This window comes from Brachionichthys hirsutus, chromosome 16 (genome assembly GCF_040956055.1).
Source record: "Brachionichthys hirsutus isolate HB-005 chromosome 16, CSIRO-AGI_Bhir_v1, whole genome shotgun sequence".
NCBI lineage: Eukaryota > Metazoa > Chordata > Actinopteri > Lophiiformes > Brachionichthyidae > Brachionichthys > Brachionichthys hirsutus.
Window position 1 is genome coordinate 8,193,443 of NC_090912.1, and position 24,873 is coordinate 8,218,315.

The 24,873-nt window shown below is 49.0% G+C and overlaps 1 protein-coding gene across 1 annotated transcript in view; it reads right to left on the minus strand.

The window, feature by feature from the left end:
- LOC137905743 (BAH and coiled-coil domain-containing protein 1) overlaps positions 1–24,873 on the minus strand; it is a 53,250-nt gene that overhangs the window by 19,044 nt on the left and 9,333 nt on the right. The window contains exons 2-8 of the mRNA XM_068749995.1: positions 11,446–11,628; positions 5,182–5,307; positions 2,691–5,006; positions 2,298–2,412; positions 1,999–2,198; positions 1,734–1,895; positions 4–272 (exon numbers count right to left, since the gene is read on the minus strand). Coding sequence (XP_068606096.1) covers positions 4–272; positions 1,734–1,895; positions 1,999–2,198; positions 2,298–2,412; positions 2,691–5,006; positions 5,182–5,307; positions 11,446–11,628 — 3,371 coding nt within the window. The remainder of the gene's footprint in view (positions 1–3; positions 273–1,733; positions 1,896–1,998; positions 2,199–2,297; positions 2,413–2,690; positions 5,007–5,181; positions 5,308–11,445; positions 11,629–24,873) is intronic.

A 24,873-nucleotide genomic window follows, 5' to 3' on the forward strand; every position in this document is an offset into this window, starting at 1 on the left:
CACCTGTAAACTGTGGGTGGCATTCAGCTGCATGTCCATGCCATGTGCGGCTCGGTGCTGCTGCAGCTGCTGCTGCGTTGGAGCCTGTGGTTGCGGTTGCTGCGACTGGTGGCTCTGATGTTGATGCTGGAGCTGCTGGTGCTGCTGGAGAGCGTACAGCTCCTGTTGCCGTAGAAACTGGGATCGGGAGTATACAGCAGGATGCTGCATGTGGGAGGGTGGGCCCCGGGCTCCGTACACAGGGGGCCACAGCCCTGGCTGTTCCATCATATCTAATGAGGGGAAAAAAGGATGAATGAGACAAAGAGCGTTACCTTAAGGGGGAAAAAAAAAAAGACACGCGTTATACACGTCCACAACATGCACAAAAAAACTACAATAAGACGTTGCGCTATCCACAGCTGTCAATTTCTGCCTCCCACGCACCCATTTGAAAAGAGTAAAACCATTACGGATCATTTAAATATAATTGCATTCACAGGACAAATCTCTTAAAAAAATATGTTCTTTTTTTTTTATTGCGCAGAACGACATCTCCCCAGGAAGCAGCAATCCCCCCCCCCCCCCCCTGAACAGAAAGCTGTCTTTTACGAACTGCCTTGAGAATTGCTGGAATGCTCTAAAAAAATAAAAAGTCATAACGATGAAATGTGAACAAGATGATGATGGTTGGAGATTGAGTAGAGGGGGCAGAATGCTGTTCTAGAAATACATGTCTGTCTCACAGGAGCATTCAGCGTAAACTTTCCACTGAAAAGTCCCACCTGCCCAGCCAAACCACAGGAAGAAGCTCTGCAGGAAGCCGAGTTCCCATGTCTGTGGACAAGCTTTTTCATTATGTGGCTTTTTTAGAGCCAGGGTTATGTAACATGTCAGAGTCCCACTCGGGGAGTAGTGGGCCTCCACTCAAACCTCAAAACTGCTATATTTTTAGTCTTGTGTCTTTTCCGCTCCCTGAACTCCACATTATCCCGTTCATTGCAGACACATCAAAAAAAAAAAACTGTTTAGAGACATAACATTTAATACACAAAACATTTCCAATGGGAAAGATTTTGTAGAAGCACCTTCTTTCCTGGGATGCACTACTGTGGAGGAAATTAAACTTGAAATGAAAATTGCGTGTTAACAAATGAGGTAGCCCTTCGCTGAATAAACGCCTATAATGGATTTTGAGTAGTAATCGCTTCCTCGCACATACACACACACTTCCTCTTGGGGCCCTGCGCGCATGCGCGCATGCGTGCATGCATGTTTATGTGCGTTTTTCTATATTCCGGGGCTACACACGTGCAAGTGGCGGATGGCTACCCCCGACCCGTCGAGAACCCCGATCCCGCTGTGCCAAGCAGGTGGGCGTTCAGGAAAGGTTTAAATTGTAGTGTCTGTGAATGAGCCCATTAAAGGGAAATTCATCAGTCGTCTTCACAGGATCACCGTGACTACCAGCAGCGTTTTTTTCCTTTTTTTTTTCATCTTAGTCCCAGATATATGTGAAGACTGGAATAACGGTGTTAATGACTAATCAGTGGGACGCAAGGCTATTGAGTAAAGGCCATATTTAATGAACTGCTACATTAAGGGGGAAACATTTTACACTTGTAGGAATTATCAGGGTAAAAATAATAATGTGGTACGTGCATGGTTGGTGTGGTCTTTGCAGACTCATTTGTTTCAAAGTATTAATAGATATACTCGGCTCTACAGAGGGAGACGGCAAGGCTATAGCATACCCAGGTGATGGGTGGCAGGATGAGCCGGAGGTTCGTTGGGCAAGACCACCAGCTGGGCAGAGGGGTCCTGAGGCAGAGGAAGGACTGGCTGGAGAGAGCCTGGCATGGCTGCAGAGAAACCTGGGGGCAGATTCTGGTGCAGGGCAGAATGGCCTATACCAGCTTTATAGAAAGAATGGCACTTTAGATTTGTTGGAAACTGTCGTAAATACAGCAAAGTTGAAATTGAAATTCTAGATTTGCTACCCGTGTTAAACAATCTCACCATAAGAGTGTCCTGCCATCCAGAGGGATGGACTTCCAGTTCTTGGCATCCAGTGATGGTGAGCCGAATGTGCAGCAGGATCTCCTAATTGGCCAGACTGGAGGGAAGTCCCGCCTGGCACCATGAGATGAGAGGTGATGTCTCCATGACAGCTGTTGGAGGGGTGGATTCTGGCAAACTCCACCCTTTCCTTATTGTCCCTAACATCAGAAGGACAAACAAATTAAGGCCAAGACACTGGACATTCATTGCAGTAAAAGACTTTAAGCTAGACGTTAAGCAGCCGTTTTACTGCTTACCTGATATATGCATCTCTGTCCCGATCCAAGCATGTCAGACCTATCTGTTCCCCACTCAACCTCTTCCGCTCCTCCTCGGTGGCGGGATCTGAGGGATACATCGAGCGGGACTGTCCTGTGAGACAAACATTAGCTTTAACCATTAACCTCCACAGCTGTCTTTATTGTGGTGAGTAATTATACTACAGCATTTACTTTAAGCGACAGGAACTGAAAATATTACAAAATTCCCTCCAAACAAATTCTCAATTCCCTTTAACCTTTAAAAAAAATAAAAATCCGTTTTTTTGGGGGGTTTTGACAACTGAGCCATTAATGGCTCCCAGATTGGAAAAGCAATATTCGTCCCCTCCCGTCATCTCTGTCCACGAGGCAATGACCTTGGCTTTTTACCTTTCACCGACGGATGCACCCGCCCCTGGCGGCTGTTGGGATGAATGTCGGCCGAGCGGCACGACGGCTCCCTCTGTCTGGCCACCGCCACAGCTATCCCTACCGGCGGCTGGCGCACCTCGCCTTCTCCGTGGCCTGCCTCCCCCATGTCCCGGCTACGTCCGCTATAATCAGGACGCTCACTGTCATTAGCGGGGCCTTTTCTGGCCGGTAGACTCTGTTTGTTGCCCTGAAGGGCACAGCTCCCACCAGCAGGTCCTGATTTGAGGTTCCCCAGCCCCCCAAAGGGGCTCTTCTGTGAGAGGAGCAGTGGCTGCTGCTGGCTGCTGTACTTCAGCAAGCTCTTCATGGCACTGTTCTCCCCCTGAGGTGGACCCTGGGGCTCCGGCTGCTGCTGGGGTTGTTGCTGTTGCTGTTGCTGACTGAGAGGAGGGGCGGGGGGAGCCAGGCTCATCCCTGGCTGCTGTTGCTGCTGGGAGTGTTGCCCCCCAGTGTTCCCTAACTCCATGTAGGACTTCCTCTGCTCCTCCTCGGGTTGTGGCATGTGGTGGGGAGGTCTCATGCTCCACGGTGGCACTGGGGGCTGCTGATGGTGGTGCTGCCCATTGCTGTTGCTGTAGCCATAAGGAGACATGTCCATCTTTCTTTTGAGCTCCTGACTCGCCCCCTGGGTCAAGTCCACAGAAGGCGGAGCCTCCGGACCGGGGCGCCCGTGCTGCTGGTGGCGTATCCTTGCTACTTTTTGGCCATCTCTCTGTAAGGAGCAGCTACCTCCAGCGCCGGGGCCGTGGGCTGCTCCAGCACCACCGTGCTGACTCAGGCCTTTGCTCCCCAGTGGAGAGGAGTTGGGTGGGGGTCCCGGATGTGAACAGTCCCTGTAAGGAGAAGTGTTGACAGAATGAGGGACAGCGTGTCCAGCCTTGGGCCCTTGGGGCAGTGACGGCCTGAACACATCCATGTCAACGCCGCTGTTGATACACTCAACACTGCGTGACCGCACAACCTGGTGCTGCTGTTGGGGGTGCGGGGACTGTTGTAGCTGGGGGGGTGGAGGAAGTTGTGAGGGTTGGAGGTGCTGGTGGTGGGACTGCATCCAATCTGGAGCCTTCTCTGTTTTTCTGTATTGGTGCTGCTGCTGTTGTTGTTGCTGTTGTTGTTGTTGCTGTTGTTGTTGTTGCTGCTGCTGCTGTTGTTTTCTGTGCCAACTGCTGTGATGCCCACCACCTCCACCCTTCTCTATTGCTTTGTCCTTGATATTGCCACCACCCCCTCCACCACCCACACCCTGGCAACCGGAGTTACCGAGCTGGAACGGCCCAGTAGATTTATCCCCCAGGTCTGCCACAGATGGCACAAATGTAGGGCCGGTGGCTTTAGGTTCTCGCCCCGCGTTGGTGGGGCCCCGCTCGTGCAAGGCAGGGTTGGCGAGAGGAGCAGGAGGCGGGCAGAAAAAGTCTGGGTGGTGGTGGTGTGTGTGGTGGGAATGGTGTGGGTGGCTGGGGTGGAGCTGAATGCAGTGGAAGCCCCCCGGGTGTGGATGGGTATGGGGGTGAGCATGAGGATGTGCGTGGGTGTGTGTCCCTCCGGCAGCCGAGCCCATGTGTAAGGGTGGGGGTACAGAGTAGGACAGTGAGTGGTGGAGGGGTGCCTGACCTCTTTCCAGACAGTCTGAAGGTTGTTCACTGATTCTCATCTCCCCACTTATCCCCTCCTTAGTGCAGCGACTACTGCCACTGGACCCCATATGTCTACCCTGGCTGCCCCCCATGGCCCCAAGGACTGTCCCCTCCCCCACAAAGCTGGACATGGAAGCTTTTGTCCCTCTTCCAGTGACTGCATCTCCATTTTGCATCTTTCCGTTATGCAAGCAGGCACTGAGGGGCTTGCCCATACTCTGAGCGTGCTCCTTGCTGTACTCCATTGTGTGTGATGCCTTGTGTCTTTCCAGGGCCCGACTGTTGACCTCCTCCAGGGGTAGTGGGTGCTGCGTATAGAGGGGGTGCTGCTGATGGGGGTGGGAATGGTGGTGGTGTGTGGGCGCGGGTGGCTGGTGACTGTGTTGCTGTTGGTGCTGCTGCTGCCTGTCCTTTGTCTCCTGCTTGCTGCCGGACCTCTCCTTGTCCTTGACAGGCACCACTCCTCTGTCCACAGAACCCTCTTTAAGACCTTTATTTAGCGCCGTCCCTAATCCAGGATCTCTGTCTCTGCTGCAGGAACCCTGAGAGTGTCCTGAACCCGCCCTGGACATTGATGGCAGACTGTGATTGGCTGAGATGAGAGGTGGCTGGGACGGGAGACCTCGGAGATAGAAGTTCTCTGAGGAAGGAAGGCCAGTAAATACAGACGCATTAGTGTGGAAAGGAAAATGCAAAGACAGAATGAAATGATTCAGCTGTCATGATCGTGTACATTAAGTTACACCACACTATGCTATACAGATTACATTTAAAAGCCTTTATTCCTGTCTGATTGCAATCGTCTCTTGCCTTACCTTTTTGGGTGTCATAGAAACGGTGCTGCCCATAGATAACCCCGCTGTTGGCATGGTGATCCAAGTGGCTCATGGGAAGGAACGTGTGGGCCAGACTCCCTGAGAATCGAGAATACCCTGGAGCTGCTGACATGGATAGCAGGGTGTGGGAGAGAATTGTTAAGACAAGACAATAAAGCACCAAAACGCAGTTATGCAGACGAGCCCGGCGCCATCCTCCAGGTCCGTGCGGCTGGCGGCGTTCATACGCAAATAAGCATCGGCTCTGGCCGCCACGTTTGCTTTCCCGCCTGAGTTTAGAATACAAACAATAGAAGAGAGTCTTGAGGATTTCTATTTTTCATGACGATTGCCTGAGAACCATGCGGCTTTCCCTTCATCTCCTTTAACGGGCGAGGCCACCTCCATCCATCAGCGGCCAACACTGACCTTAAACTGTGGTTAAAATGTTATTTGGGTGTTGGGCCTCAAAAAACCAGCACACCTGGGCTTAATCTGAGTCCATCTGGAGGACATTCACGCCGCCAGCAAACACAAACGTGCATTTTGCAACAGGACATTCAGAAACACAATGGACTCTGTGTTTTTTTGAGGAGGCAGAAGAGAGGTGGAGGATGAAGAAAACATGGATTGAGATGAAAGCCCTTCACAATAATAGCAAAAAAGAAAGAAGAAACAGCATCGCTATGACAACTCACTTCCGCTTGTAATTGTGTAACATTTTAGCCAATCAATGTGAATTGAATTACCTGATCTCTTCTACTGTTTAATGAATTATTTCATGTCATTTTTTATTTGCGATAAATAGCACTGCAAATCTGCCAAATTAGGGCCGGATGTTGATATGACAAAAATAAACTTTGCTGAAAGTGAATATTCTCTAGAGAGCAAATTAGGTAATGTGATGCTTTAAAGAGAAGCCACGAGTAAACCTGGGACTCTCCGGGTCAACGCCGGGTACACACACACACACCAAATATAAGTAAAGACAAGGAAAGTAAACAATAGGTACATGTTTACCACAAGAAAATCAAGTCGCGGTAAAAAAGAAAGAGGAGAGACGGCTCTAATCCGTCTGACTGCAATTAAGATTAACTGGATGTCGGCTTTCCGCGAGCAACACATGCAAGTTTCTCGGTGACCTCCAAGTCCTTTAGAGAAGTCCAGCTGTTCCATGTCGTCGTTCCCCTTCTTGTGCACCTGTCTCACCCTCTGGCCTCTTCCAGCACGACTTCGCGGACGGAGCGAGGGGGGGGGGCAAAGACAGGAAAACGTGGCTCTACAAGCTAAATGAAAGGCAGACGTATTTATGTTGGCAAGCTCGCACCCTGGTCCCAGCAAGCACAGATGCAGTTCATTTGTGTGTGTGTGTGCGCGCGCTGTGCAATGATTTTAACAGAGAGAGGAGAGGTCTGTGTTGAATGTCTCACTTTCCGCCGGTGGAACAATGGCGCCTGTACTGTGGGGAGGGCGGAGTGTTGTGGTGGGCTTAATGACCGTGTCTCCGAGGGGCCTCTGCTTGCTCCCATCTTAATTAATGAAATGCACAGAGGGGGCAAGACAACACCAGAAGGGTAACACAGGAGGTGCTGTTTTCTGAGTAGGGCAACGGGGTGATAATTATATACCCCGACTATTCTCTTTTTCTTTGTTGCAACAATTTTTTTTTATACCTCACTCTATCTCGTTTTTGTCTCTTCCTTTGTCGTCGGGATTAATAAGCTCATACGTTTGTGCCGATTCATCTACAGTGAGGTGGGGGGGGGGGGGGTCCTTTATATTGGGGAGGGAGAAAAGCAGAGAGCTGTTTTGCAGTCTTCATCCGAGCCGGGAGAGTTTCTTTCTTCTTTTTTTTTTTCTGCGGCAGCATGTTGTTTGTGAGCGTGACGATTGACGGCGTAATCCCTTTTCACAGCGTGGTCTGGCTGTGCCCGATAATGCCAACCCGCTCAGTTTCAGCATGCCCTCCAATGGGGTGGCAAGAGTGGAGGGGGGGGGGGGGGGCGCTGGGCACGGCGGCGCCCATTCAGCCATTAATCTGCCCAGGACAAGGGAGGCTGCTGCAGCAGACGGCGTGAGCAGGGTCTTAGTACAGTCTGCTGACATACGCTGATGCACATAAACCAAGTCTTCATCGGCACAGAGGAAGAGGGGAGTCCGCAGCAAGGTGCGCGCCTTTCCGCAGGTGGAACTGGGCTGAAAGGCAGAACAGAGCTGCACCCAGGGAAGGATATCCAGCAGTTTGAAAAGGTATTCCTCTCGGCGTGGCGTGGCGGGTCGAGAGACGGAGGCCGACGGGGAGGACAAAGAAGGGGGCCGGATATAGAACGGCACCCAGAGGCAGGAGAGAATTAAGGCAGCCTGCTGAATTGGAATCAGATGACAAGAGTGTTTTGTTTCACTGCAGCACAAGCACAGGATCATCCCCGTCCCTCTTCCTCCCCACCCCTCTAACACCTGCTCGGAAAAACGCCAACCTGTGCAGCTGCTTCTGAGTTCCTTAAACCTTTGGCTGAAAGGCATAATAATATGAATGTTCAATCGCATATCGTCTCCGGGGACGGAGGGGGGCGTGGCATAGGACGACCAACGGGAGAGGAGGAGCAGGCGAGCTGCCTGTCAGGTCTGCTAATTGAGAAGAAGTGACAGAACCCTCATCTGGCAGAAAGGGAGGAGGTGTTTTCGGCGGAGGTGGGGCAGCGCTGTGGCGGATCTCCTCAGGTTTGACTAATTGAAAGGAAAGGATGGAGGCTGGCGCGAGTAAGCAAGAGAGAGAATGAAAGAGGCAGGAGCGTGGAGGAGAGAACGGGTTGAGGGGGGGGGGGGGGTGCAGCAAAATAAAAAGCTAGCTATACTGCTAACAGAAGGAAAGATGGACAACCGAAGACGGACTTGGAAAGGCGAATCAAACAGAAGTGGATTAGACAGGTGTGTGCGTGAAGTTGCGCATGTGCATGCGTGTGTGTGTCTCTATGTGTTGACAGATATGAGAGTAAGATTGTTTTTGCATAACGTAAGATGTCCTTTGGACTCCGGCCAGCTGGACTCCAGCCCGCAGGTTTCACTTTTACTTTTTCATCTTGGTCAGTTTTTTCTTTTTCCTTCCCCCCCCCCCCCCCCATTCACTTGATTTAAGTGGGGTTCATTCACACATCAAAATAAATCAAAGGAGCGGGGGGGGGGGGGGGGGGCTTTTAATGCATTTCAGCACGTGAACAAAAGACAATCCCATGTGTGGGCCCACACAATTGCGGTGACTTGTGTCTGGCAACCAATCTGAAGAAAGAACCGAAACGGAAGAAACCATTTCAATCCACACAACCCAATCGTGGTTTACTGCACCGAATTCACCGACCCCCCGACCCCCTGCTCAAGTTATCTCCATCAGAAGAACCATAGAAACACTTTCATGTGGCGATGCGCTCGATTAATGTCTCATTCTGATCGAGCTTCTGATCGACATGTGGCCTGCAGACACAGCTGTACCCTCGCCGAACAGACTCGGCTCACGGCCGCCGCTACGCCCGCGTTGATGCAGGCTGAGTTAGAAACACAACTACCGACCCCTTGACGCCGAACTTTGATCCATCATTTAAATCGTTTGCTTTAATAAAGAAGCAGTTTTTGGTGCAGATCTAACAAAATTCCGTAAATTCCGATCCCAGTCGTCTCTTCTGTAGCCACACTTGGGATCCGATCCCGGCTGGGATACAGCATGGATGAGACACCAGCTCATCACAGGGCTCTAACACCGTTCACCTAAGCTGCATGTTTTTTGGAGATGCGGGAGGAAGCCGGAGAACCCGGAGGGAACCCACCGAGAACATAAAAACTCCGCACAGACAAGGAAATGGAGCCGGGATGCTTCTCGCTGTAAGGCGGAACCTTCCCATCAGCAGCAGAGAGACATTCCGCACCGGGACATCCACTTGGATTTCCATGTAAACAGATGTTTAAAACAAAAAAACACACAGTTGTGAAAGAGAGGAATATCTTTAAGGTTACAAGTGACGCGTTAATGTGCCGACACATGCCCACGCAAGTCAGAGCCCGCTCTGCTGCCGGTGGGGTTCTGCTGACTCCCGGAGAGAAGAGGCGAGAGCCGGGGTAATTGTGCCGCTCATTTTTGATGACTTGCTTTTTATGCAAAACAGGAAAAAGACAATATGCAATTATCTTGAGGAGGGAACAGCTGAATGCGGTTGATGAACAGTCTGGATTCAATCATGCTCTTAGTGCGTTATATGCAATTAAACCGCAATAGAGATAATGGCCTCCATTGCCAACTGAGTAATAATCCCAGTCATAATCACCTCCATTACTTTTATTAGGCTCGGCATTATCATCATCATTCTTATTAATATTATTCTACCTTTCCACAAGAAGAGAATCTTTGACAATGAAACCCTGAGACACAGTATAAGGTAAAAGAAACAGATGATTCGGACTTTTGAGGGAAAGTGTCCTCCAGTCTCTGTGTTTGTTTAAAGAGATCTGGAGTCCGGGGGGGGGGGGTGAGAGCTGTCCACTGCCGTGAGCATGTGGTGAGGGGAGGGCTCTCAATGGCTCGACACAATCAAAAAGCAGAATCTCAGTTGCACTTTGCCCGACCAACATCAGTCACCATCACGAAACCGATTCGCCATCGATTAGAAAGGAGTCTGAGGACACGTAGCACCCACCCCCCCCACAGGCCTAGGAAGGTCTAGAAAACCGCCGCCATGCACCCCAGTCCCCCGTATTGTGATTGACACAAATGAATATTGTCCTGCATTTATTTTATCTCTTTTAGATTCCTTAACCGTGGTAACAAACCGTTAGCAATTGGATTCACATTGAAATCATTATTAGTTTAGAAGTTATTCACTAAAAGAACACTTTCAGTCATGGCGGTTTCTTCTGGATCTATAGATACAGAGCTTTTGAAGATACAACAAATCTGTTTGTCCTCTACTAATTCCACAGCGTCTTGGTAAAGGCAGAAGAAACAGAACCTCTTTTGTAATGAGAGAGATATCATTGAAAGTGTCCAAAAACACAATTGAACAAAAATGTACCCCGATTTCAACTGGATCTGTCACCTCAGATATTAAAGAGAGAACAAATCCATTGACCTGCTCCGATGGGGAATCGACTCAGCTATAAGACGACGCTTGTTAGAAATCTCCATCTCTAATATTAAATGTAAAGTAGGCCAAAACGCAAGTGTACCCCCATGTTTTAGAAAAATATATATAATATCTGCAATCTGGATCCAATCCAGATGAAATTCGGGGGTGAAATAGAAGCCCCCACCCTACATGACTGTGTCAATTCCATAGACCTCGGTCAATAATCAACCAAGCTATTGAGGAACAAATTTAGAAACAAAAATGTCAAAGTGATCCAGAATCCAGGTTCTCTTCTGGATCATCAATTCAATCAAAATTAAATCTTCTCTTGACATTCCCTGAAAATTTCAACAAGATCCGCCCGTAGCTTTTTGACTTCCATACAAACGCTGCATCCTAAGATTTAAATCTACCCAGCAACAGATGCTATATGTGAAACACACCTGAAGCCTCTTTTGCTTGTGGAAGGCTAGAATTTTATATAAGACCACATAGTGGAGCGCCGTTACGCCGCCATTGGTTTGTCCAGCATAAACAAAGTAAACAAAGTTGTCATAGAGAAGACTCTTTATTTGGAGGCCAGGGGGCTCTAGCCCACAACGTTTTATTTCCTGAAGCACCAAGTTAATCTGCTACTTTTATTCGGTTTTAATTTCCTGCTTGTATCTGAAGCAGAAATGAGCGGAACTGAGTGCATACGCGTTTATTTTTTTTCCTGACTGTGCATGTGTGTTTGTAGTGCAGCTTTTTTACTGCTGTGTGTTGGGGGGGGGGGCACCATATTAAAACTGTGATGGAGATACCAGCTGAAAGCTGTGCAATCACTGCAACTTTTTAGTGGCCCACATTCACATGTGCTGCTTCAGACGGTCCTGACTGGCATTCTTGCTGATGTGAATCGAATGCCGCAAAATTCCTCGGCTGAACTTTTGACCTTGGCCTATATTTTAGGTTCACAAAATAAAAGGGTGGGAGATGATTAGATGATTACAAACCATGCTTTGGTCGAGCCCTAACCGCAACCTACAAATACACACTATCAGTGTTAACAATACACCCTGAGATGCCACCAAGATGCGGGTGTCTCCTCCAGACAGACGGAGTCAGCGGAGGGGGGGGTTAAGTGTGGGTGTGCGCGTGTGATTTGTGGTACCTTCATGCGAGTGAGGAAACCAGATTTGAGAGCCGCTGGAGTGAGGTCCACCACGGAAAGAGGGTGAGGACGGCGAGGACGGCGGCCGGGAAGGGTGAGACGGATGGGAAGGAGGGGTTCCCAAACTACTGGCCAGAAAGGTCCCCATGAAGGAGGCGGAGGAATTTCCCATCAGTCCACTGCCTGCATTGCCACAGAGAGAAGCATGATTAGAATTAGAGGAGCACATTTTTCACAGTGAAAATAAGTGTGACCCCCCCCCCCCCCCCAAAAAAAAAGAAAAGGAACGGCATCAGATCTGGAGGTTGACATGGAAAGATGTAACCCACTGGCCCTCGAGATGGAACCGCGAAGCCGAGCAGGATTGATCGCTGCCTTGGGATGGGGGGGGGGGGGGTGACTGGGTGAGAGCGAGTGTGTGTGTGAGGGAACAAGTGTGAGACTCTCCCTCCCTCTCTGACGGCAGTCAACAGCCCCCCCCCCCCCCCACGGGCAGACAGAGGTCTCATCTCACAGCTGAGTACACACTTTCTCAGGCTCCCTCCCTCGCGCTCTCACACACTTTTGCTCCTGCTCCCCAGTGTCCCTTTCTCAATTTCTCTCCCTCCCTCCATTATCCTGTGCTCTCCATCGCTCACTTCCGTGCCCTCGATCTCTCTCATGGCTCGACTCCGCCTCATACCTCTGCCTTTCTTTCTTTCATTGGATAATAGAGAGCAACACAGCACTCCCACTTTCTTCCTCTTTCTTCTGTGTTGGGATTTTGCTGCAGCTCCTTCCTCACTCTGTTTCATCACAGTGGCCCTTTCCTCCCCTTAACCGCCAGTGGCTCGTCTCGATGAGCGGCGGTACCCTAGATTTTATCTCCCTGTGTCCGCGGCTCCTTGTGGCACATGCCTTTGCTTTGCTTTGTTCTTCCCCATAACGACGGCACCAGCAGGGCAATCTGTCCCTGGCTGCCTGAACTTGTATGTTCAACAAGACCACGATGAGTAATTGACCATTTGTAGCAGCAGCCGTGTGACTGGGGGGGGGGTTGTCCATTATGCATTGCTGGGCCAATCGGAGAAAACACACTGATTAACCGATGCTTCAATGCCCTTCCCATCGCCCGCCCGGCAGAGCTCTTGAAGAAATGGTCCAGTGGGCCGGCTTTTTGTACAATTACTTCCACCCATGAAGTCTCATGCATATGCACAATGATACCTGCGTGAGCGCATACATGCACGTGCACTTGCACAACCCCCCCACACACACATATATTGCGTGTGAAAACAAAAAAGGTAAGGCACGCCGTTTGATTAGATTTTTCTTCAAGCATGACTCAGTGCAAACATGAATCGATCCTTTTGTGGTGTAGAAGTCTTAATCAGCCCCGCATTGACTGAGCACATCTCTGACAGCTGGGATAAACCCATCAGCCTGCCCCTCGCTTCTGCACCCAACGATCTATGGCTCACGACACATGCGTGCACACACACACACACACACACGCACTGCACATGTTCTTCAACAGACATTGACATGCATTTTGGCACACATACTGAAACATCTGTCATACTTTACACACCGCAGTCCCCGAATTTACAGAACACCTCAAAAACTACCTTAGACCCAAGGCCGTGTGTGCCTTGTGTGCATGTATGTGTGTGTGTGTACTTGATGGTCTTTCATAAGCGCATGGATAAAAACAATGGCAGCTTCCTTTGTATTCAGCTCATTTATCACTTCCACCAAAATGGCTCCTAAAATTAAAGTTAAGCGCAATGAGTGATGTTCCTTTTTTTAGTCTTAGGCATTTGTTTTCCGTGTTGTCTGGTATAACACATGTTGAAAATGAAATGTTTCCTCTTTTCCAGGCCAACCTACTCTTCTTCATTCTCCACTGCCACATTCGACCCTGCCTCCCCCCTTTCTGGCAGGCCTCTGTGGAGTGGAAGGTGGCAGCCTCCGGGGACTGGAGGCTGGATTTTGGCCTGCATGCTCTCTAGGCACCAATCCAGTTCCCATCATAAGGGAGACACCCAGGTCTCCTGTGTGGCACCACCCTTCACATTGTTACCCAAAGGAACCCTTAGCTTTCCTCTGTGCCTCCAGCTCACACAAATCACATAATCCTCCTGAATTATTAACAGCCTCACCCTAGAGAGAGAGAGAGAGAGGCATGAAGGGTAAGAGAGAGACACTGATTGACAGTGTGAAAGCTTTTAATAGAGTAAAGCCTCATTTATGATGTACGAAAATAAACGTGTCCATTTAAAAAATCTAGTCAACACCCACATACTTCCATGTGTCCTTTATGTTGATATTATTATGTCCACAAGATGGCAGTGGAGAGTTTCAAAAACATAATGGCCGATGGTAATGGATATTTCGATAATGTACTCAAAAAGTAATAAAACATCAGATGAGATACAGCGGAAAACTGATTGGTCAGAGAGAGTCGCTTCTGTGTCATTACTACGATGCACATATCCTTCAACCTCATACTCCGACAGCTAAGCTACTTTAGCACCATTTCTTTCTTCATTTCTTTTTTATTGTTTATTTCCTGTATTAGATGGTTTGTGAGCAATTCCCAAGAGGTGTGTGTTGGACTGAGTGGCATGGAACTCTGGAAAAGTCCCTGATACCGAAGTGCAGTTGAGCATTGCTGGCATTTCGTAGTGGAAAGACGGCCATAGAATCGTTCCTCGTGATATCGCGGTTCACTTTCCGTGGATTATATGTATTTATATATCGCAGATTTTCCGCTAGATCGTGGGAGTATGCATAGATTTTTTACATTTCCATGATTGTCATAATTTTATTGATTTAAAAATGCATTTTCTAGACTAAAAATACTTTGAATGGTGCCACCCGAGTCCCCGTATTTCTCTTATGTACGCCCAACAAAGCAACGATGGCATCGTAAACTCTGCTCCCCTACAAATGATATTCCATTAAAATATCCATCTAACTCCATTGACACAGACAGTGGGCTGGACACTGCTACTAGTCTCCAGTCCCAGCCGAGAGACAGAACCATGACGTGGTATTGCACCTCCGTGGTGTTTACAGGGAACGGCGAGGTGTGATCAAGGTGCAATAGTCTGGCCCTTCCAACGAGCTTTCCGAAAGAGGCTGAAGTCATCAGATTCTGTGCAACGCCCTCCCAAAAACACTTTTCAAGCCTAATGAACCAGAGGTGTTGTGGAGAAAGTATAGATGTTATTAAGTGGGCTGCGTTGGGTCAATTTCAATTTGCGTGCCAACAAAAAAGCACACAGCAGACGCCGCGGAACAAAGGGCCAACGTGTTGCAGCGCCAGCGCCAGACTCGCGCCAGCTGTTTATTTAGCAGCTTAATAAATTGCGACAGATACAAGGAGCTTGCCACCGCTACCCCCCCGGCTCCTTGTAAAAGGTGTGTGTTTTCCCTGCCTGCATCAAAAAAACATTGAATTCTCACTTTTAAAAATTTGGTGCAAGCAGTGTAATTGTATTGGTGCGTAAGGAAATCAGTTCTTGACCAGCACAGGAGAGCGGCGCGTCGGAATGAGGAAACCCCATCTTCATCGCTGAAGTTCTCTCAAGCAAGTTTACAAATGTACAAATATGGAAATGGGACATTCAATCATCCCCAGAACCTCTTAAATTGGAGGTCGTCCATAGTTTTAATCTTGGGAGTTAAGCAAAGGAGTCCAGTTTGAGGAAAACACTAACGCTGGCCCAGCCAGAGGCTCCTGTGGCGGGCACCAAGTGAGAGGCAGAGCAGGGAGAATGAAGGCCCGGTTGTCATAGAAACAAAACGAGAAACAGCGCCTGAGGCAAGGGAGGCTGAATGCTAGCCGTTATGGCAGCAGTGGTGCAGATGAAGATGGTCAGTGCTGCTTAGCAACAGCAGCCCACCCAACCTACCTTGAAACCCCACCCAAGCTGCTGTGCATCTGGCAATTCAATCTGGTTTAATTTGTTGGGCTGACAGGTAATGAGGTCCAGGAAGCGTCGCCATTTTTGGGGCACTAATCTTACCTGATCAGCAGCCTCGCCCGTGGCTGTGAGGGCAAGCTTGTTGTTTTAACAAAGATTTATGAAATTATATTATATTAAGTGATTCATGTAAGTGATGAGACGACAAAAGGAACGCACCCACACCATGGGATTCAGATCCAAAGTTCTTCCTGGTGAAATATAAACCCATTCATATCTACTTCTAACACACAAAGCGCGTGCATGTGCACACAAGTACACACACTCAGATGGACTTTTGTCCAAGAAAAGATATGGTGCAATTATTTCCCCGCGCATAAATATTTCCTTGTCTGCTTTTGAAAAGTGAGCCACGGTAGTCTTTGTCTTATCTGCAGCCAGTGGCCTGAAGGGACGGATGGACGTGTCGTCTCTGGACGAGGACACCAGACAGACAACAAGAGATGAGAGGGATGTTGACGAGAGAAGAGGGACGGTTGAGGGAGACAATTGCAGGAACTCCATCAACCTGTTCTCTACAGCTCAGTGATCAGCAACCGGCAGAAAGGGGAGAGTCGGAGAGGAAGAAATGCCAAGAGACCTGGAAATTCACTCCTCTTTTAACACTTCCCATCACACTAAGAGTGAATGAGCTCAAGCCAGTTGAGGACGCACAGTCAGCGGTCAATGCCATGTGGCAGCCAGGCCCGGTGACATTTCACAACAAGCGCACACACGCGTACAAACTCCATCTGTCAAGTCCACGAACAAATGAGCACCCCTCCCATCTGATTCTGCTTTAAACACTTGACTCGGGAAATAAATGATCTTAAAAGCAGGGGAGACGAGAAAGTAGGCAAAAGTGAATCTTGACTTACCAAGTGAAAACATATTGAGCGGGGTGTCTGTTGGAAGGTTTCACTTCCACTCCAGTGGCTTTCCCATCAAACTTTCCTACCGATGGAGCTTCATGTTCTGCCCAGGAATTCAGACGCTCAGGACGAAGCCAGCCAGACTTTCCACAGACACATATTCAGTCATAAACACGCAACTAACCTTCTTGAACCGTCTCTAGTGGCACAAGGGAAGCTGGATTCGACTAGTCAAATGTGCACACCAGCGTCACCCAGACAGACTTGCACACACTACCCTGGAGGGCCGCTAGACTAACCCAGCGTCAACTTCCTTACAATAAAACGCAGAAGGAATTTCAAATGATGACCAAAGACGGGGACGGGGACGGGGGGGGGGGTTTCCTTCAAAAAGTCAGTCATCTTGAAAAGATTAGCGCAACTGGCAGCCAAATTCTTCCGAACTTCGAAAACAACTGTAGCTGTGTGGCCCCTGCTTTATAAACTCCTTCCCTGACATTGTATTTTTGGGTTAGTAGGTAGTCGATTGGGTGGGATTGACTGAGTCGCCCCCACCCCACCTCTGCTTCTCGAGAAGGAGGCTGGTCTGATCAGAAGCAGGCGGTCCGGTCCTGGAACCGGGCCCAGTGCAGGGGTGGGGTAAAGTGCCAGCAGCGCAAGCCTCCGACACTCTCCACACTGCGTGCCAGCGCAGTGAGTTAAGTTGATGCGGTCCACGCGGGGGTGGGAGAAGAGGAGAGGGAGTGGGAGAAGCAGTTGGACAAATGGATGGAGGAAGAGGCTGAGAAAGATTGTCTTCACTTCAGGGCAACATTCTGAGGAAGGACAAGGGGCAAGACTTCAGACTGCAAGTGAAGATGAGGGTGCGAGAGACTGCGAGAAACTTTGAGAGAGAAAGAGCATCAGAGTGTGGGAGTGTGTGTGTGTGTGTGTGTGGCTCAGCATATGTCAGCCCTTAGTGTGTGTGCACAATTGTGTATGCAAATGGTGCCAGGCTGTGTGTTTGCAGATTGGCCTCGTGGTCAGACGCTCCCTCGCGATTGAAGCAATGGCAGGGTGAAAGGGATTCTGAGAATTGTTTTATGCAAATAAAATTGACTAGGGGAGGTCAGTCGAGGCACCCCGCCCACTTTGCCCAGCTGTTTATACAACACACAAGTTGACATGATGATAAAGATTCTAATCCTAAACAAATTAGTCAAACTGGCTCGTCCTGGTTTGGCAAGGAGCCTGAACGCAAACAATGAAGAGAAGAGAACGTATCTCTGAGGGGTGTTTTGTTCTAGCGGAGGTGGAGCAATGTCAAAGAGCGCACACACATCCCACCAATATATGTTTCACTAAATCTATTCTCTTTTCTCACCCCTTCTTCAAAGTCTGAACAATTATCAACTTTTGACACAGCAAGGCAAGTTTCCTGTGTTCCACGTCCAGGCCTGCTTTCCCCCGCACGCGGACTTTTCACCGCAAGATTTCCACAGTTCATTATTCATAAAGCTGCCCCAAAAAAATCATCTGAGACGAATCAAAATGGACCTCCGCCACTAATCCCACCACTCGTGCAAACGCTGGTGTGAGGAAGCAAGCAAGGGACGGCCAGAAGAAAGAGATAGCGCTGTCCCAAAAGAGCATCTGCTAAAGAGGCGTTTTACAGGCGCTCATTTGTTTCCAAGGAAATGGCATTTTGGACACGGTGCTGATGAAGGTGTGCGTCTAGTACAGGGGTAGGCAATTATTTTTTCCATAGGGCCACATGGGAAACAGAAAATATTCCGGAGGGCCAGGCTGAACTCCATTCTACATACTGTAAAATTAATTGTGTTTCTTTACATTAAAACGCCGTAAATAGCATAGTTTTGACAAGCTCGTAAGAGTATATGTTATAATTAAGCAATAAAATGTAATTTATTCAATTACATTTCTCAAAACAATGGTAAAATAAATGTGGATGTTTTACCATTTGTGACTCACATTAGTGAACATTTTCAGTCACATTCACTCTAAGACACATTTTGAGTTTAATATACTGTTGCAAAGTTGTGTGAAGGTTCTTAGCAACCTACAGACATCACGACATTGTCATTGAAAGATGAATCATATTGAACTGTCACTGAATGCAGTTTCAGTCCATGCATGAGGTAAAATAAAAAAACAATTTATTTTGTAATTTCCAATTAACCTTACAAGGGCAGGTCAGAGTCATCCAAAGGGCCGTACAATGCCCAGGTATATTCTAGTAGATCAAGGATACAGAGGGGGGGGGGGGGGGTAGTTTGGGGAGAGTTGAAGAGTTTAAGCCTCAGGCAAAGGGTAGGGATGTGTGGCTCATGCTAAGGTAAAATTAGCATCTGGTACATCTGGATTTGTCATTTGGAGGCGTGTTTAGGACAGCGCCATGTGAAAGCGCTGCACTTTGCTGAGTCACGGGTCTCATCTATGGAGAACATGCAGACATTCCATGCTGGGACACAGGAGGTGGGAGGACAGATTTGAAACAGCAACAGGACCAGACCAGGACAAATGAGCTCAAGGCCCATTACCCTTCTTTTTTACACCCACCCACACACACACACACACTCACACTCACATTCCCTACTCCCACAACACAGCTTTAAGAAAAGCAGCGTCACAGAACAAAATAACTTCAATCTGGTTTTAATTTCTCCCATTTTATCCTTTGTATGAGAATTAGAATGATCACAACATAATACAAGTCCTTTCTTTACACCAGACCAGTGCAGTTTCCCACGGACCGGGCACGAATTCCAGGATGTCTTATTCCTAAGCGTCATCTTGTTCATCAGTATTTTACTTTATCAATACTAATACTAGTGGTGATAGAAACACCCAAACAGAAAAATAAAGAGCACGCCGACAGCTGCGTCAGGCAGTTGCTCTAACCATCCTATCTGATTTCTTTCCCATGATGTTTCCCAACTGGCACAAAGAGGAGAACATCAGATTTACTCCCCCCACAGGACCCGTGTAGTTGCACTGATATGGAAAATTATTTCAGTGCTGCTCGAGCCCATAAACATTATTTTGGTCTCCCCTGTTAATGACACATTTCTTCCCAGCATTGTGGATCTCACAGAGGAAGAGATGAGTGTACGGGGGCAGGGAATAAGGGAGGAGGAGGAAAGAGGAAGTGGGGAGGAATCCTCCTGGGCTTCACATTCAACAGGGGAGTCCTTCAACCCCTCAAACTGCATCCTGACATCCCAGACCCCCCCCCCCCCCCCCTCTCTCTCTCTCTCTCTCTCTCTCTCTTCCACGTTTACACAGGAACGCACAGAGCTCAATCAGCCACGCCGGAACTTAAACTGTTATGGCCTTCACTCCAACATGCCCCCTTATATGCCCCCCCCCCCCCCCCCACCGTCCTGTGAAGCTGCAAACACTTTCTGCCCGGGGCATATTGTCAAAAGCCGCGTAGCCTGGCATAATTTAACATGACGGTGTTTAACAGAGCCTCCAACAGGCCAGCAGACGTCCCATTTGGCTCCCATTAAAACCCGTCTGTGGGACCAAGTATGAGGAAGTGAACAAGGAATTAGCCAAGTTAGCGATGAAAAAGTAACCGCCTTCGACTTTTGAACATTCTCTCACACAGGTGTCTCAGTTTCCGGAATCAAACATGGGACTTTCATGGTTCTCTTGTTCCCGCTGGAAGCCTCACGTGGATCTGGGATGTTTTACAGCTGATGACTGGTCTGTGTTAAAATCCATTTGGGTTATGTGTTCTGGCCGTGGGGGTGGGGATGGATGGGTGACTAACGGCGGCTTGCGTGCCATGTTCCCGCCGACGCAGCCAGAGAACAGCTCGCCAGGTCACGCACACGGACATGGGGGGGGGGGGGGCAGAATAAAACAAATGATCAGCACTATTCTCTTTAACTAGTCCCCTGTTAACCTTTGAACTTTATTGGTTAATTGAGATGTGGCTCGGCTAGGCAGCCCCCCCCTCAGGGTGACCCGGCCGCCTCTCTCCTCGAGCATCCCACTGCTCCAGCGACGAGAAGTAATGGCGCGGCTCCGGAGGCAGTAAAACTGTGTGTTGTTTTTTTTTTTGCGAGTGTGTTTAGCCAAGATTGCACCCCATGTGCTTGTGCCACATCAAAGCAGATTCTTTGAGCACCCGCAGTCCTGGGTGGTCCAAACCTCTCAGCCAGTGGGTGCTGGGTAGACAGGCGAAGCAGAAGCGGCCTTTTGGATGTTGGTGGATGTTAACCTCGCCGCATGGAAGTCCGTTTGCTAAGGGGGGGAAGATGAGGTGAACGGCGCGGGGCTGGAGAATAAAAGCGGCGTGCAGTGCAGACACAGATAAACACACAGCGTTCGCGCTGCTTGAGTCTCCCCATCTCCTCTGGTTGATGTGCAAGGATACCCCCCAACACCACGTAAATCTGGAAGCGGCTCGATTCACTGGGGCAGATTTTTGCCTGCCGGCTTCCCTTCCCCCCCCCCCTTCTCCCTGTGCTGTACCTCGAGCCCCATCATTCATTCCCCGTCTCAGTTTTCCCTTTCCGTCCTCACACCCTCTCCATCATCCCTCGATTACCCTGCCTACTCCCCCCACCCCCCGCTGCTCAGCTCCATATTTCTGTCCTCCCAGTCTCTTCTCTCAGTTGCCGTCACCCGCACGCTTCAAAATGGAAACACTTTCTCTTCATCTTCGGGTTTTTAAAAGCGGCTTCCGATCCCGCTCGCTCTCTGCTTTCTCTGCTCGTTTTCATCCGTCGGTTCTCCAGAGGCCTGGGACGGTAATGAACGTCTTGTTTTATGGAGAGTCACAGGTTCACCCCTCCCTTTATCAGAACCCCCATAAATCAGCATCCCAGCATTCGACTGGCAACCGTGGCTTGTCGGAATGTCCCGTTCCCGTCCTCCCATCCTCTCTCCCTCCCTTCTCCATCTGTGGCCCGGCGCCTCCTCTAGGTCACGGGGAGCAGTGCTGGATATGACGGGGGCCTGGCTTAGGCTGCTGCTGCTGCTGAACTTGGGTCTCTTGGATTGGCCTGTAATATGATAAAGTCCTGAAATGATGTGTGTGTGTGTGTGTGTGTGAGAGAGAAACAGAAGGCAGCTCCCGGCTCTGGGTTCTCTCCGTCTTATGCAGCCTGTCAGAGGTGCAGAGACAGAATGGTGCAGATAGCGGAGTCAAAAAGCCGCCACGCCAGCAAAGGCCCAAGGTCTTTCTGCAACCCTGAATATAATTTGCTGCTGGTTCACAAAAGGGGGGGACAAAGGAGAAATGTTTCATTCTTGTAGTGTTGGCCAAGACAAATGCAATCATTTTTTGTTCTGATAACCTACAGACAAGGGGAGGAAAGGCACCTGCGCCGCCAAGGCCGAACTGCATACTGTATTACCTTGCAAAGAACACACTGTATAATATGTGCACACACCCTTGACTTCTGTTGTTGCAAAGCCTCTTTAGCCAGAAGTGCAACGCTCCAAACCGATAGCCACCTTCTTCCCCGCCGTAGCGGCCGACATTTCCAAGCCCGCACAAGGTCAGCTGAAATCGCACAGTAGATTATTTTATGAAGTGACAAACTGGACTTTCAAGTTGAGTTATGCCCCCCCCCCCACCCGCAACTGCTGGCACCGGTCATCCATGGAATGCCAACCGGAGCCTGCTCGACATCTGCAAGCAGAGCACTTGAGCAGAGATGAGCACAATTAGGAGCATTTCCTGCAATCTGCACAGAGGAGAGGGGGTCATCCTCGCCCGGACATGAGCGGATGAAGCGTAACGTGGAGCAGGACAGCCATAAATAAAAAAGCCTCTCCTCTCCAGCTGGTTAGCCTGATGTAGGCTTTAACGGCTAGGAGTAAAAAAAAAAAAAAAAAGAAGGCACATATTCAAGGTCAAACCGGGAGATGGGAGGGAGGGCGGGGCGGATATCATGTTGATCAACTGCTCATGGCTCGTCTGTGTTGTGGGTTGGCTGCACAGTTACAATTACAGTCATCAATCTGCTCTGCAAGTCCTCACATGTATAGTCCACTGGGACGGTGGACGGGCGGGACACAGTGGACAGTCACGCTGCGTCCTCTCCTCTCGTGCCGTATTTGTCTGCAGGTCGTATTCAAACGGCGTAGGAGGCAGGGAGGCCTTGCGGTTGGGGGTTAAGAGAAGCTCGCAGCATCTGATCGACGTTAACAGATGTGCTGCAGCTGCTGGTTTTGTTTGCCGTAGCACATCCTCAATCACACCCACGCACATGTGCACTTACTGACACGGGCCATTATAGCAGCATAAAAATGTAAATCTTATACGTTCCAGCTGACCGTGATCAAGAGCACGCCTGCTTTTTGCATCCAGTAACCATTTGAACGGACTTAAAACCCACGAATGCACATGTTGGCTTTTCTCTCTCTCTTTTTTGCTTTAATGTACGTTTTGCTCGCCCGGCCATAAAACATGTCAGCAACTACGATTTGGGCCAGAAAGCCTCAAATTATCTGACAAGCCTGACCAGATTTTGGGGGGAATCTGGAAGGAAGACAAGCAAGTCATGGTTAAAAAAAAAATGAGTGAAACGCTGAAGGGATGCAGTCTGTAAAAAGCTGGGTGTCGTCGTCTCGATGGGAGGCCAGCAGCAAAAGAGCTTCTCACGAGTAGCAGAGCTGGCAGAGGCCATAATGAAGGGGAAGAGGGGAAGCCGAGTCGGAGGGGGCGGGGAGGAGAATAAAGGCGAGTTATTAAAGTGATGTCAGGCAATGAAGGGAAAAGCGCTTACTGAAATGTTTTGACACCGGAAATAGCAAACGTGACAAATTTGTTTAAGGTACTTAAACAAGGCAAACCACCGGCCTCCTCCTTTCACTGCTGCCTCTCCCCTCTGTTTGTCACGCGCTCAAAGAAGTGAGAACTACAAAAGCACTCGGAGAGCGCAGACCTCCACGTTCCCCTCATAACTAGATTGACACCGTCCACACGGTGATCTGGATTCTAAAGTGTGCTTGGTATCTTTATCCACCAACCATGAAAAGTCAAAGTGAATCAGAGTTGATGTGTGTTTGTAACAGGTTTATGAATCCGTAAACGGCGTTTTCAATGTTAAAGTGTAACGTTTTTTTTTTACTGACTCCATTCTGGATCCGATCTGGATGAAATCCGGGGGTAGGATAGTGCCCCCCCCACCCTACATGAATGTGTCAAAATTCCATAAAGATATCGATATCTTTTTGAAGCTCCATTGACTGTTACTGTTAATTTCAAAGTGATCCAGACTCCAGGATCCCTTCTGGGTCATCCCCAAAATGTAATCATCTGTTCCTGGTAACGTTCCCAAAGCTTTTTGAGTTATCTTGCTAACAGACGGACGGAAAAACAAATTACCTCGGTAGAGCTAATTATAAACTGCAAACTCCAGCGATTGAGCTCGTCTTCAATCGCGCCCGTCTTCATCTCCAGCCATATTGAAGACCGTGAGCAGGTTCTTCATCCAGATTACTGAGATTATTTTCATGAGCTCACCGAGTGGCCCGACAACATGGCGTCACCACTGCTGTCCCCGTCCAAGCGTTTCTAAATCGATGCATTGCTTCGTGCTATAGCGATGCTGGCACTGCCTTTGTAGCGCCGTGTGACGCGTTCCCTCGGTGTCACAGCGAGCTGGAGATTGTGGCTTCTGTCTCCTTTGCTGTATTTGCTCTGGCACGGCGTTTTATTGCGAGGCCCGGGCTTTGCACTTCTCAGATAAGAGAGCAGTTATGTCAACACCGAGCGCTGTGAAGGAGCCGCCCGGTCGTGTTGACATTCGACAACGCTGATTATTTACTCTGACCACACAGTTCAGCCATCATCTCGCCTCTGATGCACTAATTACCAGAGGGGGGTTTTCCCTTCAAGGTGGAGCCCCCCACTGGTGTTGCCTGGTACTGGCTCTTATACTTTGATTGATTTGGGATAAATAATGACTTGTTGTTGATGTTTGTTTGGGGGGTTTTCTTTTTTTTTTTTTTTCATCTGAAGTTTTCTGCAGACAGAATCTGAAAATAAAATACTTCTCACAACTCCCAGTGCACTCTGGGAACATGAGTCTGCATGTAAAAAGCCAGTGGAGCCATCGATGCATAATTAGGTGACATACCGGGTAGCAGGTTTCATATTAACGGATGCCAGAGATGTTCGGAAACACAAACACCAACAGATTTTTTACATTTATTTTTTGCTTTTTTTTTTTTGCAAGAACATTGCCAAATCAGACACCGAAGAGCACCACACCCTCTTTCTTCCCATCCTCCTTCCTTTTCTTTTTGAAGCGGTTCAATATGAGGAAGAGCAAAACTTGATTGAGGGAGGGCAAAAGAGAGGGAGAGAATGACAGGGAAAAGGAGGCGATCATTGCTACACGTACTTAGCCTGTTTGTTGTGCATCCATGTGTGCAGGGATAAGTAACGTCCTGTATCACTCACTGTAAATGGGGCATATGTGCACGGTGAAGGGAAGGTCATGAGTACAGCGCTCTGGTCAGAGCGCTGGATGTGCTCAAGTCAGTGCTGAGGAACCTGAGCCCCCACGCAGGACGGTCCCAGAGCCTGGCAGATTGATGGAGATCCAAAAGGACTCGGGATCCGCTTTCATTCTGAA